This window comes from Pelodiscus sinensis, chromosome 1 (assembly GCF_052426305.1).
Source record: "Pelodiscus sinensis isolate ZL-2025 chromosome 1, ASM5242630v1, whole genome shotgun sequence".
In the NCBI taxonomy this organism is placed as follows: Eukaryota; Metazoa; Chordata; order Testudines; family Trionychidae; genus Pelodiscus; species Pelodiscus sinensis.
Window position 1 is genome coordinate 73808506 of NC_143052.1, and position 25655 is coordinate 73834160.

The 25655-nt window shown below is 37.5% G+C and overlaps 1 protein-coding gene across 7 annotated transcripts in view; it reads right to left on the bottom strand.

The window, feature by feature from the left end:
- Positions 1–25655, bottom strand: part of PPFIA2 (PPFI scaffold protein A2) — a 601388-nt gene that overhangs the window by 39389 nt on the left and 536344 nt on the right. For all 7 annotated transcript variants that reach the window (XM_075932507.2, XM_089780129.1, XM_089780128.1 and 4 more), the window contains one exon: positions 6089–6170. In XM_075932507.2, the coding sequence (XP_075788622.1) occupies positions 6089–6170 (82 nt within the window). The remainder of the gene's footprint in view (positions 1–6088; positions 6171–25655) is intronic.

A 25655-nucleotide genomic window follows, 5' to 3' on the forward strand; every position in this document is an offset into this window, starting at 1 on the left:
GAGTACTCACCTAACATCCTGGGATGGGCTGTATTCACTGCATCCTATTTTGAGCATTTGCTAGATCAATAAATGCTAGCACAGGTTTGTTTCCTTGATTTGGAATTTACATCTCCAGCTTGAAGTGTTAGACATACTCGGGGTGTTTTCAGAGCTATTCACAATCCCTGCCTGCAACGCTCCTACTATTCTTTTCCGGATCCTCTTATGAGCAGAGACTGACCACGTGACTGATCAGTGCTAACGTGCTCTGTGGGCATGTAAAATCACACTGCCTGTCGTGTCACCTTATTATGATTGAAAGAACATCCAGATCTTCCCATCCACAGGAGAGAATTCCACATGAAGGAAATATATATCTCAAACATACTCTCCCCAAAACACTGTTCCAAAAGCAACCCTCCCCCCCAAAACAGGCAGCTCCTACTGACCGTATGAAATACACTGAATTATAATGAAATGCGCAGAAGCAGGGCCAAAAGACATCTCACCAACATTTTCAGAAATGATGCGTGATTTTGGGTGCCCAACTTGAGAAATCAAAAGGGGCCTGATTTGCAGAGCACAGACGTTAAGCACTTTCTGAAAAATCAGGCTTCCGTAAGATGTCCCAGGTTCTATTCCTAAGAATTGAGGACCTTTATATCTTTTTATAATGGGGAGTATTGTTTGCTTTAATTTGGTGAAATGTTTTCTTCTCTAATACTTTAAATCATTTTTATACCCTAACCCCCCATACCATAGGATTACTGAAGGCTCATCGTAGACTGTTCACAACAGTCCCTGTTATTACATGTGTTTTCAGAAATGAAGAGTGCCAGTTTTGAAAGATACCTAAATATGCCACAGAAATTACACACACATGAAAGCCTTAGTCCTGAAAATATCCTTGAGCTTGATTTATCCATAGGGCATATTTTGTAACAGGCTAATCGATTCCTGTGTGCAAAACCCCTTTGACATGTGCAAATTCAGGTGTTCCAGAGGCAACATATTTTGCATGGTACATATTTTGCAATCTCCTTAGAGCCTCCCTTAATTTCAAGTCTGTCACAAAGTAATGTGTTTAAATAGACAAAGCACAACAACTTTGTTTTGTTTATTCCCTTAGAGGACACTCAAAGACGTTTTAATTCTTCAAAATGTGTGTATACACACTTATTTCATTATAGATATTTATTACATTTTTCTGTATTAAAATGAAAATATTTGTGCTTTTCAAATATAAGGAGTCACTAAGCACTTTTTAAATTAATGCATTAGTTAGTGGCCTATGCCACACCCATCAGGATGGAGTTGAGTGCCTGCTGTGCACCCATAATACCATGCCAATTTAGAAATTTTCAGGAATGTTCACTTATGTTGGGTGTCCAATTCGGGATATTAGATCTCAATTTTCATAGAGTAATAGATTCCAAAGCAAGAAACCAACTAGTTTGCATAGCACAGAACTTAGAACTCCTCTAAAATAATTCCCATTTGAACTATGAACATTTTCACAGGCGCTAAGCAGCTGCAGCTCTATCTGAAGTAAATAGGAGCTTCACATGCTCCTCACCTCTGAAAAATCATGTTCTGGGTCTCAAATTGAACATTTAAATTAACATGTTATTTTGAAAATGTCAGCCTAAATTCTCTTCAATGTCTGGGTATGAGAAGGTGTTTTACCAAGAGAGAAAATATAGCCTGGAAACTTTTTAAAACAAGGTATCAGTTAATCTACATGCACCTGGACAGCCATTAGGGACAGATGGAAGTGTGTCAGATCTAGTAGTCTCCTACAGTGCAATGAAATACTCAACATTATCCCCAAATCATCATGCTGAAAATAGCTACCATGAAGAGAACTGTGTGATACATTTCATATGAAAGGGGAAAAAACAGGATTTATAAAGAGCTAAAAATGCTCAGTACAGGCTGGATCTCTCTGGTCTGGCAGCCTTGGAACCTGAACAGTCCCGGAATTTTCTGGATCAGGGAAGGTCCCCTGCTACTTGCCCCAGGACTCCTCCCCTCACTGCTGAAGCCCTAGCCGCCCCCCCCCACCGTGCTGCTATGACTCCATCCATATCCCTGGCCCCGCTACTGGGGCTGCCATAGCCCTGTTATGCTACCGGGGCCACCAGCCCTCTTGCCACTGGGGCTTCTAGCCAGGACTCCTTGGCCAGGAACATCCGTGGTCCTGCTGGACTATGGATGTTGCAGGACAAGGGAGTCCCGGTTTTTGAAGGTCCAACCTGTATAGAGAAAACTTATTTTTCCATAGGTGCAGACTTGGCTACTGCACCTTATCCTTTTGGAATTTCCTCCAACTCCCTGAGGCTGATGGAGTGCCCTTTTGTATCCTTTTGGGAAGTGTTGTGCCTGATACCAGGCTGCAGAGCACTGAACTACAAAACCTAAATGCTACTAAAACTGCTCGGAGTTTCTAGGGATATCCAGGGAGGCAGCTATCTGTCAGGATTACTTGGCATGCTCCATTAGAATAGGGGGTATGAAAATGCACAATGGCAAGATGCCTCCTCTTCCTCCAAACTTGCTTCAGATGTAGCCATACTATGATATTCTGTGAAGCATCACAATATTCACTGATGCAGGATTTCTCAAAAAAATTATAAAAAAACCACCAAATTGTTCTCAAACCTCATGAAAGTTCTTATTTTTGCTATTTTAAAATCAACCGGTAAAAACTGGAAATTTTGGGCAGAAATAGACAGAGACAGACTTTATTCTTGGATGTCACAGAGTTTCATACTGTCCTTTTTCCTTAGTAAGAGTGACATTTTCAGATGGATCATCACTGGTACCAATGTAACTTGTTCATCATCAGAGTCTGTCATGGGAGCAGGTACTTGAGCACTAGAAACTGTTGAGTATTAATAAACTCTGACAAAAACTCTCAGGAATATGGAAGCCTAAATCACTCCAAGGGCATTAACCCTTTAAGCTACTCTTCAGTGTTTTTTTTTTTAATTTTTTTTTTAATGAAGACATCTTGAACAGCCAGGTTGGGACAGATGCACAAAGGGGAACAAGGAAAAAGGGCAAATAGCCCTCATCTCAGATGGCCTACACAATGGGCTGCTAATATCACAGCTCCAGGGCCCAGGGATTGCTCCATATACATACTCTCTGAGAAGCAGAGATGCTCTAAAGAGGATACAGAGACTCTGGGAGGAAATGGATTCCTGACTTCCCCATTATATACTGATCTATGGAAGAACTCTGAGGAGCAGGCTATACTGAAGTAGGATGTATCAAGAAACCAGGGGAGAGAATGGGTCTCTTCTTCATGCATAGTCCCCTCCTTAAAACCCCCTATACCACACATACAGGACTGAGTTTTAAAGCATGATCTAAATCCCATTGAATTGCCATGATCTCAGGTTCCAGATACAGAACTGCTAACACAACTGACCTTAACCAAAATGACTTGGAAAAAGTTATACATAGCTATGTAAAGCATCTTCTCTCAATATTTTATAAACATGTGTTCTTAAAATACATTTTTTCTCCTTTTCAGACTCTCGCCAAACCAAACTTTGCACCATGTTAGTACTAAAACAGTTCTTTAGTGTCATGAGACATTCCATGTGCTTGTGGAATGACATAAAATAAGCTTATGAATATGACATAACTAGAATATGCTTCATGCAAAATACCTCATGAAAAGGTATCACTGAAAAAAGTTATAATCTATTATATATTATCATCCAATTCGTATGTATGTATCATTCCTGTACTTAAAGTTAAAATATGAAGTATAAACCTGTGAGGGCCATTAGTAGTACTCAAGGAACTTAACAGCCCAGTACTCAGAAAAATGAACTTTGAATAGACTTGTTTTTCTTGAGGAGGGGCTGCGAGCAATGTTCCTTTTAAAATTTTCCATCCAGGTGTGGAATACATTTTGTGATGTACATTGAGACATGTGCTCATGTGCACCTCCAGAAGAAATACATGTTGCCAGTTGTAGGGACTAATCAGCAGGAAAATATATGAAACTTCTGTGGGTGGCTGCCAAAACACTCAGCTTACAGGAAACACAAGCTGTAAGGGATCCTGTGAAGTGTGTGACCATATCACACAATACTGTAATCCATCTTAAACCATGTACTTTTCTAGGAAGAACTGGGAGGAAGTTTAAACTCAACACAAGGTATTCCTGCCTTTTACAAAACCTATATAAAGGGGGGGGGGAACAGAACAATAGAGGCTGTTGCCCTTCTTCAGGACACCCCAATTTACCAAGATGTCTAATAGAAACAGCTGAAACTGAATGGGGGAAAGGACTCAGCCCAGACTGAAAGCAAGCGTAGTCTGTGAAGGTGACTATTAGAATAACTGTTAGGGTGAGATATTACATGTAACAAGTTTCTTAGTATATTAAGCTTAGCATATTAAGCTATTTTGTTTAGTAACCTATGTTGTTCTGTCTTCTATCTTTTATGACCACTTAAATCTAACCTTCTCTACTTAATAACATCCCTTTTGTTTATTAATAAACCCAGTGTAAGTCACTGGTACCTGGAGGGGGTCAAGGAATCTGTGCATATCTCTCTTTACCCTGCAAACATGAGCTTACCTTGTATAAAACCCTTTAAAGAGTAAGATGAATTAATCTGGGTCCTGCTGACACTGTGCATTTGGGTGCTGAGGCAAGTCTCTTTAGCTGAACCTTCCCAGAGCTGAGCTATATTACACTGCAGCAGGGTGTGCTCCTTCCTCTGAGTTAATGCTGAAGGAGGCCAGAGAGCCTGGCATAGTAGGACAGAGGTGAGAGGTACCAAGAAGGGCAAGAAGGTTGGGCTCAATGGTATTTCAGCATATCAAGTCACAGTCCTAAGGGGGGGGGGGTCTCTGTGACCGAATCCTTCACATTTAGAACAGAAGACAGCAATTCAGAAAGGAGTGTGGCTTAAGTAGTTTGAATGTTTCACTTCTGTAGAACCTGATTCAAATTTAAATTACATTAATGGGTAAAAAGGAGTACGTGGGTCTTAATTAGCTCTATAGCAAGCATTTATCAAAATCAGACACAATGCCTTTGTGTGACACAAACAGCATCTCTGAGAAGCGTATGCCCATTGTTCCAAGCAAGGAGGATGCACATCAAGAATGAGGCAATTTATCAAGCATTGATTAAGGAAGCTCACAAAACTTAAGACTTATACAACTATACATACATAAATTACAAACCAAATAACTATGTTTAAAGAACACTAAGATGATAGTGCTAGGAAATGGCAGAATTAAGGGTGCCTTAATTTGGCCCCCTTGTACTTATGCATTATGAAAATTCTATAAATTACATGTCTACATACTATTTGTGAAGGGTAAGATCCTCTACACATCCTGTCTTGGGAAAGATAAGAGAGACAGACACATTCACACAGTGAGTTTCTTAGACATTTGCTGACAGCAGAGGAATACTGACGTAGGAATCCAGTGCTCAATTCCAGTTTCTCTAGAGTAGCACGTTCCAAAGGTAATAATCCTTTTTTGGGGTCTCCATTCCATCCAACCACCCTCTATCTCCCTCTAGGCACTTCTGACTCAGCCCTTCAACCTCTTAGCCATCTGCAACTGGAAGTGATGCTACAGCTAATAGAAAGTAACGCTATGCCTAGAGTACGTTCTATTTTCGAAAGAGGATATGCAAAAATTTGGTGGGAATTTGCATATCTTCTTCCGATCTCACTTTCGAAAGCAGAGCTTTCAAAAGTGAAAGTAGTCTGGACGCATTCTTTATGAAAAAAAACCTTTTTAAACAAAAATCGCTCTTCCTTAAAAAATTAGATTTACGTGGATTTTTTGAAAAAGGGATTTTTTTCACGAAAAAAACTGCAATCAGACTACTTTTACTTTTCAAAGCTCCGCCTTTGAAAGTGAGATTGGAGGAAGATATGCAAATTCCCACAGAATTTGCATATCCTCTTTCGAAAATAAAACATAGTTTAGACGTACCCTAAGAAACATAAATATTCAAACTTTCTTCCCAAACACCGTCTCAGAATTTGTGAAGGTAACAAATAGATAAGTTCTGTGAATAAGATCCATGTTTCCGAGTCCCCCTCTTAATACTTACCTCCAGCCATGCAACCACTGTAGGCCCATCCCACTGTGCAAAAGGCAATCCCTTTCTCCGAGCTTCTTCCAGAAGTTCATGCCTAAAAGTGTACCATAAAGTGTTAGGTAGATGGCAATACCTGGAGCAGCAGAGATGCAGCTATACTTCCAAGGTTAAATGCAACAATAATGCATCACAATGGATTTTCATTTACATGGATAACCTTGTTAAAGAACTTAAGCCTAAGTAAAAACAGTTCCTTTCTTTTTTTGGACATATTTCTGTCTTTATGCCAATCTTTTTTCTCTTTTTGTTCTAGGACTTGTTTTATCTTGTCATTCTTTGATAATGCCTAACATATAAAGGAAATACTTTTGTATTTCAATTTTCTACATTGCATATAGAAATAAATCATACAGTAGGCATCTCTTATATAATTTTGTTACCCATTTTGACACAATTCATTGGATAAGCATCATGTCAGAATTTATCAACAGTATGTGAATCATTACAAGGTTAGCCTCCTACAGATCCAAATTCTGCATCTGCCAACTCCTCTGGACTTCAAAGACTGTGGAACACGTCAACTCACAGTAAGAATTTGGTTTTTGCAATGTTTGAAACAAATAATGTAACATCATATTTAATATAATAGTGTTGAATATTGTACAGATTACAAACATTTTCAATCTATTAAAATACCAGGAAAATACTAGCTTTACATTTTACCCATATTAAATTGTTTGACCACGCATACAACAAACTCCTTTTGCACAACTGAAAAATATGACAGGACATTGCAGGGGCACAGAATTTATCAAGGAACCCCTCTGAACTCTATTTCTTATTAGCCAGAATATTTCTGTCTGCCTCTCACTGAATGGCACACAGAAGGCAAGTAATGGAAAAGGACTATGTTAATGAAACATTAAAATTTGCTAGTAACACCACGTAAGAAAGGAAATTGAAAGTTATAGTGCTGATTTAGTTTCCTTGTGTTCTATTGTTGCAGCCTATGTGGTTTAGAGATCCCTCAACAACACTGATATGACTTAGTAGCTCTTCACATAGAGATACAGAAAAACAGTGGCACAATGGAGTAGAGCTAAAGGTGAGAGGATGACCCTGTTATTAAGAAATGAACTTGGGGTTGCCAAATCATGAAGATTTAGATTCTGTTACTTGTACTTCCAATGAGTATCCTTTGTCTGTAAATTACTCCATAGTAATTAATGGGACCATACTTGATAATTGATTTATTTTCACTGAAAATTTTGGGCTCCTTAGTCTAGCTCCCCAGGTTTCCTTGGTCTAGCTAGGATTCAGAAAGAGGACATAGAGGCAGTTTCTTATACTCCTGATTGCTGTTATCAGTGACATCACACATGATTCTGAGGTCCATGGGAGGTAAGCAGAAGAGGGAGGAAAATTATTATAAATAATTGTAACTGAAATTTTAAACCTATTATATTAGGGAGAAATTAACACTTGGGAAGGGGGTTAGCACAAGACCAAAGCCTCACTTAATGCTTTGGGATCTTAAAGTGTTTTTATTTAATTTAATTTTATTTTATTTTATTTGTTTAAAGGTTTTAAATTGATATTGAAGAGCTCACATGATCATTTCCTCTTCCTTTCTGGTTTTGCTTACAAATCATAAAAGGGCAAATGTAAGCTGAATTTTCCCTTTAAAAATAACCCTGGGGTTAAATATACGTATGTATGATTTCTTTGCTATGTAATGTGAAATTATAAATAATGTCACTCGGGCTGTCTGTAAGGTTTGAACCTTGGATCTTCAGAACTGAAAACAGAGCCTCTATTAGCAGTAATTTCTTAGGTGGTAACTGTAGTAGATTCTTATCCTCTTGTATGAATCAGTCATTAGAGGGGGACAAAAATCCACAATTTGTTAGAACGTATGATGCAAGTTAATTGATAATCTGTGTATAATTCTGATAACAGTAAATCCCATTAATAAAAGTTATATGATTAAAATAGCAACTATCAGAATTTTATAGAATAGTATGAATCTTCTTCAGTGATTACATGTCTGCGGCAAATTTTCAAACCAAATTTTATTGGCTAGTTTAAGGTCAAGTTTAAAAAAAATCAAAATCAATATATTGGAATCAAGATTCCATGTTTTTCTAAAACATATGTTCTAATTCAAACAGGCCTTGTGTTATATCGGAGGTCAAACTAGCTGATGGCTTTATAATCTCTGAATCTTTTAAAAGGATTTTCACTGGAAAATGCATTAGTATAAACTCCTTGTAAAAAGAAACATCTAATTTTCAAATGAATCTGTACTTTTATTACAATAATGTGGAAATGTCTAAAATTGTATGTTGTGGTTCCTATCACAAGGGCAACAACAACTATAAACAGAAGAAAACTTAAAAAAAAATTTCTGCAGCACCTTAAAGACTAACAACAAATGTAGGTGGTATCATGAGCATTTGTGGGCACAACCCGCTTCATCAGATGAATGGAGTAAGGAGTCCAGCGTACAAATATTAGCCTCATTTAGCACAGGTACTCTGACAATATTTTTCCTTCTCTTTCCCTCCTTGCCCCTCTCTTTCTCTGCAATTTATTTGTACCCTAGACTCCATTAATCTGAAGAAGTGGCTTGTGCCCACGAAAGCTCATGATACCAACTATATGTTTTGTTAGTCTCTAAGGTGCTGCAGAACTATTTTTGTTTTGAAAGATTTTTTTTTTCAGTTACAGACTAGTACTGCTATCCCTCTGAGCTATAAACGAGTTCACATAAATTTAGGTGCCATTTTTTGAGAAAAAAATAGCCACCACACATCGTCAAAGTCGTTCATGAGGCCATGAGGTTATCCAAAGTAAAAACCCACAAATTTCAAATGAACTGTTTCACAAGTACTAGTGACAGGAGGAAGGGGCTTGTGGTTCCAGAGAATAGCTTATTGCTTGCTCAGCAGAGGGACAGAGATGCCCCTAGTTACAGAAAGCTACAACTACAGCTGCATCCTCCCTGCCTAACTAAGCAACTGATCATTACGGAAGGAGCAAAGTATGTGCTCAGCTGCATTAATAACAGTCTCTGGCTGTTTCCCTTTGCTGTCATCCTCCCCCAAGCCATGTGGGGCTTTCAGTTGGTGGGGAGAAATATAGTGTCGCCCTCCCTTATCTGAAAGCTGGGGAGGAGTTGGCAGATGTCCTCTCTCCTACAATTAGGCTGATGACTCTGAGTCAGAGAAGTACTTTGTACTGTTATAGTCTATACTTTGTTTGTATCTTTAGGCAGATACAGGACTAAAAATGCCATTATTTCCTTGCTTTTCCATGCAACTAAAATGGTAAGGAGAATTCAAATTAATTAGACTTTCCTGTAAAAGGTATTTTGCAGAAAATGCTCTCTAAAAGGGTTTGCAAGCACTGGAATATTATTTATTATTATTATTATTATTATTAATTATAGGAAATGCCATTTATTTAAGACCCTGTGGGAGTAACTGTAATATATTACAGAAGGACATTTGGATTTTTTTTGCAACAGTATTGCAAACTCATTTTTAATTTTCAATCCACTACAACCCCCAGATCATCTTCTGCAGTGCTCGTTCCTAGGCAGTCATTTCCCATTTTGTATTTTTGTGGCTGATTATTCCTTCCCAAGTGTGGTTCTTTGCATTTGTCCTAACTGAATGTCATAATAAATATTTCAGACCATTTTGTCAGTTTGTCCAGATTGTTTTGAATTCTAATCCTGTCCTCCAAAGCTTTTCCAACTCTTCCACTTAGTATTGCACACAAATTTCATAAGTGGACTTTCTATGGTATTATCCAAGCAATTTATTGTTGCATCATTACTGTGGCATCATTCTACTGCTCTAGGTAGGTGTTGCAAGCTAGGGAAATTATATGAAAGTGGACATTATGGGAACTGTGCTGCAAAGAAAGAGACAGAACCCAAAAGACCAGTGCTGACTATGAATGTTCTGGACAACCTGAGATTCAGGGTAGTGGTTTTCAACTTGTGGTCCATGGACCTTACAGGTTCACTGACTATGTTTAAGAGATCTGTGAAAATCTATCATTACCACAGGACAATGTATTTCAATCTGTGGTCACAGACCCTTGGGGTCACAGACTATGACTAACATTCCCAAAGAGGGCCAACACCACTTTTTGAATTTTTTTATGGATCCACAATTAAAAAAAGGTTGACAAACACTGATGTAGGGGGCTATAATCCATGGAGTTTCTTGTTCCCCCTGTATGTTTTTTTTCCCTGCACTTTCAAACCCTTTATCACCAGCAGTGTAAAAAGTAAATGAACCTTATTTAACAGTCCACACATTGATGTCTCTGTAGGCAAATATTAAAATCTGGATTACAAACAAAATCTCTAACATCACCTTGTTTACATCTGTCTCAAAAAATGAGTCTCACCTAACAAGGTGAACAATAAACAGTTGTTTAAAATGATTGATATCTAAATTCAAGCACAGGAACTGTAATACAAAGTCTAAACATGATGAAGCCTGCATTTCAACACACAACTCTTGTGCTTCTGTAAAAGAGTAATATGAACAGCTAGTTCCAGTTGATTTCACTTGTAGAGTTTCCAGTAATACACATTATAATGGCTCTTAATTAAAATTCACTAGCAAATGTGAGGCAAATTCATAATGAGGCATGTTAAAACATGAAGTAAAAACATTTTAATAGTACAGTACTAGTAGTTCTCATTTAGAAACGCTGGCCTGCAGACAGAGAAACTAATTCCCAGGAAATACCATGCATAAACGTTTTCTAATAAAGATATTGGCTGCAAGTCAAAATGTTATCTTGAAAGCAAAATGCAACAGATTCCATTAAATTTTCCTTTATTATTATTGAACAGTGAGTAATGTAATGGAATTTTTAATTATTGTATTCTTTTAGATAGAAATATTACCCAAATTACAGCCAGTCTTTATACATATTTGGTTTCTGTAAATTAAGATAGACACAAGATGCCATTCAATGGGAGCAACTTGAGGACTTCATATCAAGGTGTAAACACAATTGATTATCTCTGGAAAATAATATTCAAATAAAAAAATGTCCAGGAACTATTGTCTTGGATTCAAAGACCTTTGGAATTAGGTGAGTGTTTTCATTGGACTCATAGGGCTTTGGACAGATCCTATTAGCAGAAGTAGTTTTTCAGTTCTCTGTATTTGTATTTTAATCACTGTAGATTTAAAAGAAACAAGAGGCAAAATTGCCATTGCCATATACTTTTGATTTAATCGCCTTTAAAAGAGTCTGCGTGTGTTTTAAATATAATTCTTAATTTGAAATTATGTTAGTAGTTCTTCAGGCTATTACCTTCAGGCTGATCTTCACTTTAAATAATTTAGTCACCTTTTTATGTAGATGTATATACATATTTGTGTATTACTCTGTATAATAGGTGGACTGGGAATGGCGGACAAGTTTAATTCTCCATGTCTTTGCAAAACTTTTTCCAATTAACTTTAAAAGAATTTTCAAGGGAAAATAATTGAAATATTGCAACAGGTAAATGTACATAATGATTCAAGCAATAAATAAGTTTTTAAATGCAAAAAGAAAGGGGTGATTTATTAATTTAATATGAACACAGGCAACATACATATGAACAGCATTTTAAAATATTGCTGTAATTGCTATATATTAAGCACATGTTCTGCAAGCAGAAGGGCATTATTGCTTTCCTGAAAGCATACATTATGCAAACAGAGGCATGCTGAATAGCCATAAAATACAGATAACCTTAAATTAGGGCTGCAAAGAATTACTATTAAAATATGATAAACAACAATAATGAACCAAACAGACTTGCAATATAGTATAAAGTTTACTAGATATTATTAGAGACCCTTTGAGCTTCCAGGTTACTTAAACTTTATTAAATCTGGTTTTGTACCAACATTTCATAGTAATGCATTTTAAATTAAGAGTAACTCTCACCCTCTACAAGTTTATTTCTGGAGTTCCAATCTTAGAAAAGCCATAGTCCATACACATTGAAGATTCCAAGTACTCTGCATAAAATTTTCTAAGCTTCATAAATAGTTTGTTTTAGGAAAAACACAAAGCCTGTACAGTTGGTCTAAGAGGATGATATGTGAATTTTAAAACTGAAATCAGGAGAGCAAATTAAAACAAATTTAAATACTTTAAAAACAAATGAATTGTTGAATAAGGCAAAGAAGCATGAAATCATATAAACATAAAACAAAAATATTGTTCTGTATACAGAACATGTAGACCCAACAAGCCAATCTATTTTAAAAACCACCTGGCATTATCCCCAGTGTCCACTCATAAGAGTAAGGGCTTCAGGATTAAGCTCTAAATTGGTGAAGAAATTAGAACCATTGTGGATTCAATTTTATAAAGTTTTAGAATACTCTGGACATTTGGTTTGCAGTTAGTTCTTTGCATAGGTCTGGCTATGTAATTGAAAAAGGAAAAGAAAATAAAAAGAAAAGAAAACATGGTGCTGAAAATGAACATGTTCAGCAGCCACTGTGATTTAACTTACCCCGATATGCTTTTCATGAGATGAAGAGAGATGGATGGAAAAAAAAAAGCACACAAACATTAATGAATATATGTCAATCCATTAAACAAAATAATGATAGATAAAATAATAGCACAATAACAAATGGCAAATCTGACTATGAAAGAACCCTTTTCACTAATTTATTTAAAAAGATACACGCCCCTGTATGGATTTTGGAAACAGAGGTTATAATTAAATTGGCATCTGTTACTTATTAGGAACCTCTTAGCACAACAGACCTTCAGTAAATGTTAGAACCAGAAGGTCTGGCAACATGGCACATGTTGGATACTATTCACAGACAAATTCGAATTGTCCCAACTTCCATCATTCATCACATTTTGTGCAATGGAATGTTATATATATATATTTTGATTAGTGTTTTTCAAACACACACATTTATGTGCAAATAATGTGGATTTAGACACTAATAAAAATTAACACAGAAAAATCTCCAACCAAACATAGAGAAAATATACAGCAAAGGGTGAACCAGGATTTGCTTTCTTGTTTATTACAGGAAAAAGGCCCCCATATTAAATGGTCTAAGTCCTGCGTTTTCTGAAGAATTATAGTAAAAGCCAGCATCACTTAGGGCTAGACTGGATGCCATCCTTACTTATGCTGAGAAGCATGTAACTCCGGGACTAGACTGACTGGTTTGAGACCAGTTATCAGAGAGAATTAAACAGTTTTGCACTATGTAAGATGTTACTCAGTAAAAGAATAGCAGCATCCGGGTGTGTCTAAACTACACCCCCCTGTCGGCAGAGGGATGTAAATTAGACGCATCGAAAGTGCACATGAAATGGGGATTTAAATATCCTACGCTTCATTTGCATAACGACAGCCGCCGCTTCTTTTTGAAACAGGGCTTTTCGAAAAAAAACCCGGCACTTTAGATGGGGCATTTTTGACAGAAATGCCCCATTTCAAAAGATCCTGTGTCCCCCTGTTTATTTTTCAGAAATCCTATTATTTAAAATAAAAAGGAAACATTTTTATAAGAATGAAATTATGTACTGTTTTCATTTGCATCTGAAATAAATTTAGAGATCAATTTTTGAGCATAACACTAAAACAGGAAAAACAGCATGTGTAAGGCTCTAAGTGCAAGCTGATAAATGAATTTTTTATCATTTCATTTTTATATGCAGTGTTGTTGTAGATGTGTTGGGCCCAGGATAATAGAGATACAAAGTGGGTGAGGTAAAATCTTTTATTGGACCAACTTTGTTGGTGAGAGAGACAAGCTTTTGAGTTTACATAGAGCTCTTCTTCAGGCCTTGGAAAGATACTCAGTGGTGTGTCAGTTAAATATAAGGTTGAACAGGTTGTTTAGCATGAAGAGTTAACACATATCTCAGGGAACCATTTAAGCTGAAGTGTCCCATTAACACCTGTCAGAGTGGAAAAAATCTGTGTGTACTTGTGAGGGTTTAAGGGGAGGGAAGGTTAGCAGCCTATAGATTATAAGAAGACATAAATCCAGTGTCTCTTTTCAGTCTGTGACTCAGACTATGTCTACACTGCAGAGTTGTGCAAAAACTTACAGAGCGTCCACACCTCAAGTGCGTTTTTGCGCAAGAAAATTTACAGTGAATCGACAGAACACAGGGGTTTTTGCGGTATAGGTATTCCTCTTTCTATGAGGAATAACTCCTTTTTGTGCAAGAGATATTGCACAAAAAGACGCATGTGGACAGAAAACAGGTTTTTTTTGCACAAAAACAGCCTATTGAAGGAAGCACAGGTGCCCTGGTGGCCATTCTCTTAATGGCAATCAGGGCTTTCTTGCGAGAGAGCATCCATGCAGTCTGGACGCTCTCTTGCACAAAAACACATTGCTTTTCTGATGCACTTTTGCAGTGTGGATGCGCTTTTGCGCAAGAAGTTTTTGCAGAAGATCTCTTCCGCAAAAGGCTTCTTACACAAGAAACCTGCAGTGTAGACGTAGCCTTAGTATCTAAGGAAGTTTTGAATTTAAGCTTGCAGGTTTATCTTTTGAAGGTCTTACACAGGTTTCCTTTGAGGATGAGTCCTGACAGGCCACATATAGAGTGATTTTTTTCTTTGTGTGTGAAAAGTGTTTACCCACAGATAATATGGTAAACTGGTCTTTTATAATTTTCCTGTTTGAGTTCATTCAAGAGCTCAGTGATTCACTGGTTTCACCAACATAATTGTTATTGGGGTATTTAGTGTACTGGATGAAAGTACACCACATTGTGATAGGCAAGTGCAGGACCCACAGATCTAGAAAGAAGCATTGTGGGGAGCGTTGATCATTGAAGTAGTATGGATGTGTCTGCAGTTTTGCATTTATAGTTCTGTCAGGGTCCAGAGCCATTTAGAGTTGATTCCTTTTTTTCTGTGGGGAGTTTATGTAACCCACACACCGTCTCGGAGTGGTTCACTGCACTATGTAGTAGCTCTTAGACCACTGAGGGCATGTCTACATTAGGAAATTATTTCAAAATAACGTATTTCAAAATAATAACTCCAGAAATAACTGTTTTAAAATAGCATGTCCACACTACAGAGTAGCCTCAAAATTAGTCCAAGGCAGGCTCCCCTAATGTGGACACACTATCTCGGCTTAGAGCCCCAGGATGCACTGGAAAATAATTATTTGAATGACTGTGGGGAGTAGTTATTTCGAAATAGCAGCAGTGAAGCATCCACACTACTGCTATTTTGAAGTAACTATTTCAAAATAAGTGTTATTCCTTGTGGAAATCAGAAGTAATTATTTCAAAATAACCAGCCCATTATTTAAAAAAATAACTGGCTTTGTAGTTTGGACGCTCTGCTTGTTATTTTGAAATAAGGGGAGTTATTTCAAAATAACTCCATAGTGTAGACAATGGCCTACAGAGAGAGAGAATGGCTTTGCTCATAAACTTTAGAGAGCCAACTGGATTTTAGCAAAAGCGGTAGAGGCTCATGCACAAAGCTCCAGAGGTCCCATGTTTTGTTCTGCCTGTCAGCTTTACATTTGCTTCTGAGATGAGCTTAGGAAGGTTGGGGGTTGCTTGAAGGCCAGAAGAAAAGATTCAAAAAAGATTTCTTTCAGGTATTGGTTGTAATTGTTTGATTATAACTCCATATGGGTTCAGTGACGAGGGGCTGTTCAATCAGAGGAAGATTTCTATATTGAAACAGGGCCTCTTGAGGTATCTAGCCCCATAAAAGATGAGATAACTCTTTGGATTAACCAGTTTGTTCTCACCTGTATCTAGGGCTACGTCTAGACTATGGTTTTTTTCCAGGATACCAGTGAACGCGTCTACTCTTCCGCTTTTTTTTGCAGAAAGAACAGATGCACTCTTTCAGAAGCCCTGTCTTTCTTTTTCCATTAGGAAGAAGGGCTTTTCTGAAAGAGAAGGTTTTTCCAAAATTTGGCCCAGTGTAGATGGGCCAAATTTTGGAAAAGCCTCTTTTGACAAAACTATCAGAAAAAGGAACTCAAACTGAAGAGCGCATTTTGTGTACCTTTTTCCAATAAAACACTGTAGTCAAGATGTAGCCTAGCTGTGACCCTCTGGCAGAGTTGTAACTGGACAGTAGTTATTCATGTAGAACAAAAATTAAGCCCTGATTCTACAAGGGGAACAGTATGGGTTCATGAACACATAGCCACACTGACTTCAATGAGGCACTATGTGGTTTTCCTAGCCAGGCTGGGCCACAAAATGCATTTTATTTACAGCAATAGGAGACACTGAATGCATCTTTTGTATGCAAAGGGGTGAAAAAAGCCTTCGGAGCTCTTTCATCAAATGATTTGTCATGTATGCAGATACAAAGAGAGGAAATTAAATGAAGGACAATTAAAAATAATAAGGCATGAGATAAAAATTATTCTTAAGGACTAATACACAATACAGAACACACACTTAGAGGACAATGGGTTTTTATAAACATTACAAATCTGAGAACATTTAGATGGGTGGCCATTACAAAAAGCTTAATTAATGCAATTTTGATTCATTTAAAAAATGCCTGTAATTAACAAGATCATTAGGAAAAGCACTTTAATACTACAGTGGGCAACGAGATTTTTTTTCTCTAGTTAAGAACATACTAAACCAAATTCTGCTTTCAGACACGTAAATAAAACCTCACTGAAGTTACAAGAGTTATATATGTGTTTAGCTGAGAGCATCAGATCATCTAACCTGACCGCTTAAATTCACCAAGTTACCTCCATTTTTATCTCAATACCTTGTGTTTGACTAAAGTATAAATTCCAGAAAAGTATCTAATATTTAATGGAAGACATCAAGAAATGAAGAAACCACTACTTCTCTTGGTAGTTTGTTCCCATGGTTAAAATCACTAATTTGAATTAATCTGGTTTCACCTTCTATTTGCTCATTATGTCCTTCTTTACTAGATTATAGAGATTTTTAGTACCCAGTATCTTCTCCTCACCAAGATACTTATATGCTGTAATTTAATCACTTCTCAATCTTTTGGAGAAGCTAAACAGATTGAGCTATTAAATGTCTCAATATAAGAAATTTTCTCCAGATCTGAAATAATTTCTGTGGCTCTTTTCTCTGTTCTCTCTCAATCTTTCAACAAAATTAAACAATAGGAAAATCAGCAAAAGGAAAGACACTATTAGGCACTATTAGGACTGTAACTAGGCAACACTCCATTTTGCTTTGCTCGATACAAAGAAAAATGAAGCTAAATAACAAAGGTCTTCCTTTTATTTAAAATGGGAATTGTTTTTTTCTTGATATGTGCATTCCTATAATAAATTGTGATTAACTTGTGTCTAGACTCATCCAAGCTGCAGTACTTCCAGATTAAAGGCTAAATTATTGTTAGCAAAACAATGAAATTCAAGAACAGATACCTGTATCTTGTATAGAAAACACAGGGGTTCTCTGAATATATGGAGTTTTACAGAGTGGACCATTTAGTCCTTGTTCTTGCAAGGACTTACGCATATGTGTAAACATACCAATAAGTCTCTGCATGGCCAAGGCTGCTTCTTTAAAAAAAAAATTTTTTTTTTGCTACCTGCATTAGAAGCAGAAACTTTCATTTTGCAAATACAAGCCCTAATTGTGGTTTGTGTAATTGACTAGAATAAGTATTCCAAAGATGCATCCATAGTATGACATATTTTCCATTTCTGTTCCCCTTGGTAAATATGAACTGTATTGCTCATGCCTATATTTTGGACATGGAGGTAGACTGAAGATTTAGATCACTGTTCGAAAAACAATTAAAAAATATTGTCATTCAGATTCAAGCCAAACAAAAGCAGAGGAAAAGTTAAAGCCATCATCTCTGATCTTGACTCACCCTGGTGTTCCCAGACTAAGGACTGGAACAACACAATACAATTCAATAAGGGTAAACTGATCACTGTGAGGACACCGCTGCCTGAAGGAAATATAGTGGCTTCTATCCTAAGATCAATATTGACAAATACCAGCACAGAGCACCAGAAATTTGTCATCTTCAGAGTTGGAATCTTATCAGTGCACTTTGTGAAAGAGGTGAATTTCTGTTTTATAGCATTTTTACTTGTGATGTTCACACTGGATTTAACTTCTATACGTGTGTCACAAAGTAGGTTACGTCTGGAGACTGAACCATGCTCATCAGCAAGTTATCAACATTGATTAGCTCTACCTTGGAGTTTCAGGTAGATCTCCTAACTTCTAACAACTCTGTAGGATGGAAAATCCCAGCAAAAGGACAGGACCAAAGAAAAATTGCCACTGTTGCTAAAAATGACATGCTTTAGAAGCAAGAGGAGCCATGTCATTGCCAGAACCAGAATTCTCAGCAGAAAAAATGAAGGCAGGAGGAACATGGCATTCCTTAAGGATTTGAACGAAACCCAGAGATTCACAAGTTTGAAACCATTCAGGAAGTGTGTGTTTGAGGGAGGGGGGGAGGAGAGGAGAGGAGAAACCGTATTCAGCTTTGTTTTGCCTAGCTCAGCTCTTGTGCTGTCCGGGTAAAGTTTATGAGCATATATATTTGAGTCTTTGCGAAAGGAAATTGTGTCCTTTATTTTAATGTCATGTGGGCCTTGAAAAGTTACATTATAATTCAGAGCAGTATTCACTATATACTGTGTGCTTGGAAGAGGAGAGATTCAGGTGCTATCCAGCTGGTTAGCAGAGTGCCCACAGCTGGCAGCATGTGCTTCTACTACTGGTGCATATCTGCTCACGCCTTAGTGCACATAACAAAAGTTATTCTGCACATGGCTGGAAAGAATAGAAGGAACATTGATCCAGAGTGCCTGTGACAGAGTGCATAAGCTGCTAGGTTGGCTTGGAAGTTTCAGGATGTGTGTCAGGGTGGAGGAAAGTTGGGATTTTGAGGTCTTTGTACAAAAGTGGCATATCAGACACTGCATCTGCTTAGCTGCCTGCCTGTCTTCCCCAAGTTCCAGTCCCAGCCTCAGCCCACAGCGGCCAGTCAAGAAGCTGCTGGCCTGCACAAGCAGTTTCCTCTCAAACCCAGCCCCTTCCAGGCAGCCCAGAAGCAGCTGAAAGAAGACTAATCTGACTGCAATCAAAGCTATGCTGAGAGCTACAGTCGCCATACCCACAGGCTGAGAAACATCTGAACCTGGATTCTGGCCAAATCAGCTGATAGGTTTTCAGTTCAAAGCCATCTTGATTGGCCAGAACTGTTTGGCTGAAGTGGAGGGAACAGCTGATGGTGGCTGCCAGTGCAATAGCTGATTGGCTGCCAACAGCTGACGGTCTAGTCAATATTAAGCACCCACTATTTTTTTCCATGAGTGCTTTAGCCCCAGATCACCCACGCAGTTAGTGCCTTTGGTGACGTTACAAGTCAGTGTAGGTAGAGGAACTTTTTTATTGTTTTTACACATGATTATATATTTAAATAAGAATTTTAATATTTTATATCTGACATTTTTCTATTTTAAAATTTAAGTTTCCAACATTAAGCCTCCAATACATGTTTCTAAGAAATTTTATGCTCAGATGGCTGACTGCTTACAGCTTTATCAGTTGGTGCATGAAGACAGATAGTTATTTGTTTTTGTAATGCAGTATTGTGGAAAAGCAGATAGAGTGGCTACATTTAAAATGTGACCCTAGGTGCCTGAAGTATTAATTTGATATAATTGTCAACACTGAAACTTAGTGGGATAATGTGTGTGATTGCAATGCTAAAATGTGTTTATAATCTTTTATGAAAGAGATACTTTGCTGTTCTAGAGTTGTTGATCTTCACTTCAATGCACTAAGACCAGGAAGTGGTATCAAGAGGGCAGAGCAGTCTGTTACAGACCACTGTGTAAACCAGAGAACAAAATGAGTTATTTCTAAAATGCTTGTCTACAATATGTTGAGAGAAAAAGTTGTGTTCTCATAGGGAACTTCTCTTAGGGAGATAGATGTCTGAACTCTCATGTAGCCAGTTTTAAACAAACAAAATGAAAGTTGATAACATTTTGACAAAAGGTATTATACACAATACGAAAACATGAATTTACAGATGAACAAAAAGCCATGGTACCACAGTCAAGAAGAAGGACAACTTTGGCTAAAATCACATCTTGGTTCACTGGTGAAATGAGGGCAGCAATTAGAAAGGACAAAGCAACATATAACAAACAGGAAGACTAGAAATCAAACAACATAAAAGTAAATGTTATAAAGTGCAGAAACTTGATACGGGAAGCTAAAGACATCAAGGAGAAATTGATGGGTGGCAGTTTAAGATCATTAAGGAGTTTTTAAAATATAAAAAAAGGGAGAAGTCTTCAGTAAATACTTTAAAATATACTTTAATATACCTTAAAATATAGAAAAAAAGGGAGAAGTGTTCAGTAAATACTTCTGTATTGAATTGAGAAAGAAGCAAATTGGTGTACTTATAGTACATAAGAATGTAGAACTTTCCACTACATTTGTAACTAAGCAAAATATTATGTAATACCTACTAGCAATAACCATTTTAAAATAAGCAGTCATGGATAATTATATCCATGAATCTTAAAAATCTCAGGAATTTTAATAAATCTTGGAATATAGAAAAAATTCCAAAGCACTAGAAGAGTACAAATGTTTTGCCGATAATCAAAAAGGATAAGTGAGGTAACTCCAGGTAAGTTAACCTAACAGCAATATTGTGCAAAACAATAGAAAAACTGATATGGGATTCAATTGACCACAAACTAAAGGACAGAAATATAATTAACAATAGTTAACATGTTGTCATAGAAAACAGGTCTTGCCAAGCCTTATTTCATTCTTTAATGAGATTACAAGCCTGCAAAGATGTAATATACCTAAACTTTTGTAAGGTAGTTTACTCAGTGCGGAAAAACATTCTAATTAAAAAATTAATACTATACAGATCAATAAAGCGCACACTTTAAGCAGAATAAAAACTGAAAGGCAGATCTTAAAAAATAATCATTAATGGAGAATCATCTAACATTTCTAGTAAGGTTCCCCAGGGACCAGAACTGCTATTCATCATTTTCATTTATAATCTGAAATTACAACTAAAATCACTGATAATAAAATGTGCAGATGACACAAAAATTGGCGGAATGATAAATAATGATACAGATTGATTGAGTGACTTAGTAAGCCAAATCCATTCAAACAAAATGCATTTTAACACAGTTAAGTGCAAAGTTATACATATAAGAACAATGAATACAGGCCGTACTGATAGAATAGATAATGGAGATTACCTATCTCCTAGAACTGGAAAGCACCTTGAAAGGTCATCAAGTCCAGTCCCCTGCCTTCACAGCAGGACCAAGTACCATCCCTGACAAATTTTTGCCCCAAATCCGTAAATGGCCTCCACAAGGATTGAACTCACAACCCTGGGTTTAAGCAGACCAATACTCAAACCACTGAGCTATCCTTCCCACCTAACTAATGGATGACTATATCCTGGAAATCAGTGACTCTGAAAAGAATTTAGGGGTCATAGTGAACAAGCAACTGAAGATGAGCACCCAATGTGATGTTGTGGCAAAAAGGGAAGATGTGATCTTGGTATGGATAACAGAACTGGCTGATAGGTTGCTGTGATGGCGAGTTGGGGTTTCCCCGATCCTGCACCCCTGTAGCAGCCAGAACAGTCTCCACCAGCCAGTAGAATAGAGAGGAGTTTATTGATTTTCCAGAATACAGCACAGCACATAAGTGATGTGTCTACCAGGGGCAAGGCCAGGATGGCTCAGGCCCCTAGGGTTAGGGTTCATCACCTCTAGCCCCCAGCTTAGCCTGTTCTCTCCATGCTTCCCAGACAGCCACTGCCTCCCCGCAAGGCCCTGCCTGCCACCCAGGTGTTGGTCTCCACCTTCCTCCCTTTGTCTCTCTCCCTGGGAGGCTGAGCGTAGGTGTCTGGGTTAATACACATTTGGGTGAGTCAGTGAGAAACACATCACAGTGCAGGGGGACACCAGGTTACAGAGCAGACATCACCCCAACTACCCCACAGTTGCGTAGATCAATATTGGAATACTATGGACAATTCTGACATCCACATTTTGGAAAGGATGTTGAAAAATCAGACAAGGTGTAGAAAAGAGCCACATGAAATGATCATTAATGCCTTATGGGAAAGAGAAAATGCCTTATGGTAAAAGATTTAAATTGCTTTATCTGTTTAGTTTATCAAAAAACAAACCAACTCAAATCAAGAGATGAATAGATAACAGTGTGAAATATACTAGATACTAAGGAACTCTTGAATCTAGCAGAAAAAGTCACACACAAAATCAATGGCTAGAACCCAAGACAGATAAATTCAAATTAGAAATTGATCACACATTTTTACCAGGGATGGTGACTAACCATTTCAACCAAGAACCTAATGAAGTCATGGATTCTCCATTTCTTGATGCCTTTAAATCACAACTGGATGCCTTACTTGAAAGATATGCTTTAGTCAAACACAAATTATTTGAATCAGTACAGGGTCACTGGGTGAGTTGTAAAGGTCAGTGATAAACAGGATGTCAGACTATATGATCTAATCTACACTTCTGGCATTAAATGTTGCCAGGTGCCAAATGAAAGGACGTGTCAACTAGTGGGACACCCATGTCTCCTGATTTATACTGCTAGATATGTTCTTTAAGAACATCAACTCCATTGGCTATAGCTTTGTCTGCAAGTATGTAGGCTGGGAGGAAAGAGGGAGCCTGAAAAAAACAAGTGTTGGCAAGTTTTGTGTGTGATAAGTTAAGATGGGTTATCAGGGCTAGTTTATATTCAAAGCACGTAGTGCAATTCTTTAGGCAACACTTCAATACGGCTTATCTTCTCTATATCATGTATCAGACAAAAATGTAAGAATGTACAGTCTTAACAAAACCAGGAATATGCCTGAGATACCTAATGATATTTTGAACCTCTGTACAGATAACCTAAACTCTCCCATAGATTTCCATTACAATTTCTATTATAGTTGATCAAACTCACTATTGCAGGGCTACTCAACATGTGGCCCACATAAGTTCCAATTATTGTTGTGCACTTTGTTAATGCTATTCATTGTTAATCTGTTAAACCCTGTTATTTAAGTTATGTAAAAATCGTTTATTTTAATGTAATCTATTAGATGTATATGATTTGTTGTTGTTCTGGAGTTAGATCCAGATTATAGCTGGAATGAGTATATTCCTGCAGGCTCTCAAGGCACACCAGTAAGTGAGTTCAAGGCCAGCCAGGTAGAGGCACCACCATTGTACATTCTTTATAAGCAAGGAACTGCAGCAAGGGGGTGGATAGGTTTTCCCCAACCAAACATCAACACCACTGGGGTACTCAGGATCTCCTTTTATGTCAAGACCATCAGGAGCCCCGGCACACCTGTGAGTGTGACCTGCTCCCGAGTAACCTGGAGAGGAAAAATGGGGTTACACATGGATCACCAAACTTACCTCCACAGATCTAGTGAGCACCCATGACACACCAAAAAAAAAAAATCTCGTATCTACAACTCACATGCCACAGAATTTGCTCTATACAGAAAGTCCAGAATTTGTTCTATACACAAAATTCACCTGACCACACTTAAACGTGCCTTCACTAAGCACACTCCACCAGAGAAGTAGATCACATCATGGAAAGGGCCATCTAAATACCCTGGGAGAAACTGCTTTAATGTGTTGAAAAGAAACAAATCCAAATTGCTGATCACACACTCCTAGCTGCCAGATACTACTCCATGATGGAATGCATGCGAGATATCATCAGTTACAACCCATATTTTATGAGGATGACATCCTGAAAGACATACTTCCTGAACCCTGTTTCTGCCTTCAAACAACCCCCTAACCTCACCAAGCTCATCAGAAGAAAGTTACACCCAGAACAGGACGTGCTAACTCAAAGCAGCAGGTCCTGTTAGAACAACAGATACAAAATCTGCAGATAAATCTCCACTGCTATGATGATCTCCACAACACAGCTTTCAAGATTTATGGGCCCCACACATGCTTATCACAATATCTGGCAATCCTGACCCAGTGTATCAAAGGCTCCAATCACAATTATGCCTATGAAACCTGATCATCTTGAATGAACTCACAGAGAAAAACGATAAGTCACAAATACACCATATCAACTATGGCAAATGCTTTTCATAAAGCGATCACTCCATAGCTGATCTTTCGATACTTATCCTCAAAACGATATCTACACAACACGTTCAAAAGGCAAGCCAGGAAACTTAAATTCATAACTCTATCATAACCCAGACATCTATCAGGGATGATCTACATGGTGCTTGGTCCTGCCATGAGGGCAGGAGACTGAACTTGATCACTTCTTGCGATACCTTCCAGTTCTAGTATTCTATGATTCTATGAACTCTACTTGACGCCAAATAACATGAATTTAATTGGGACACAGGTTTTATGGCTCATTAAAATAATCTGTAAGACCCCACACTGCCTGCCACCCTTATTTGCCCATCTCACATCCTTTATGTATAACAATCTAACCCCCAGTTGCCTGCTTCATTTCAAGTGCCAGCCTCCAACTTATGTCACCCTTTCTGATTAACAATCTGTCCTAACTAGTATTTAGCCCTGACACACTGCTTCCTTCCCTACACTCCCTGGGCCTGAAGAAGAGCTCTGTGTTGCTCAAGAGCTTATACATTCTGCCAGCTGAAGTTGGTCCAATAAAAGATATTTCCTCACCTATCTTCTCTCATATCCTGAAACCAACATGGCTATAATAACCCTACAAACAAATCTTAACAAATGTAGGAATAAATCTATATCCCTCTATTTTTAAGCAAGTTTCTTTTAGATGATAGTAGTTTGCAGTTTATTGTATCTTTCATCACAAGTTCTCAAAGCGCTCTACAGAAATTTGTTAATTCCTGTAACAGATCTTTAAATTTATAGTTGTGTGTGTGAGGTAATTTTGCAAAACCATGGTAAAATAAGAATGAACACAAAAGAAACCTGAAATTCAATTCTGTGTTCTGAACACTAGATCACATTAAGTTACAAATAATGTAACTCTAAAATACACAAATTAATTTATATTATAACATTATGTGCCTTTTGCTGTCAGGCTTCACTGAAAACATACATAACTATGAATGTGTAGATGATTCATGTAACTAATGTCTGTAATATTGGATCAATTTTAGCATCATGATGGAATCAAATTAATAAAGTCTGAAGAGTTAGTTTCCTGTGTCTTTGAAGACCTACGATAAGGATTCATAGCTAATGACTAACTGCAACAAGCCAAATTCTTAGGATGAAAATTGGCTCTTTTGGAAGATCTACAAAAGACTTGCCTATTATTGAGTAAGGTTGTTTATTTCATTTTAATAGTGTTTAAGTAGTTAATTCACATACATAGAACTAAATAATTAATAGCCAAACAGCATCCTCTAAGCAGGAAGAAGACAAGCCTTGAAGGTAACAAGGGTTGATTATCTTGTTGATTATCTTATCATCAGAGTGGGACTTGATATGGAGAAGTGCACTACTCA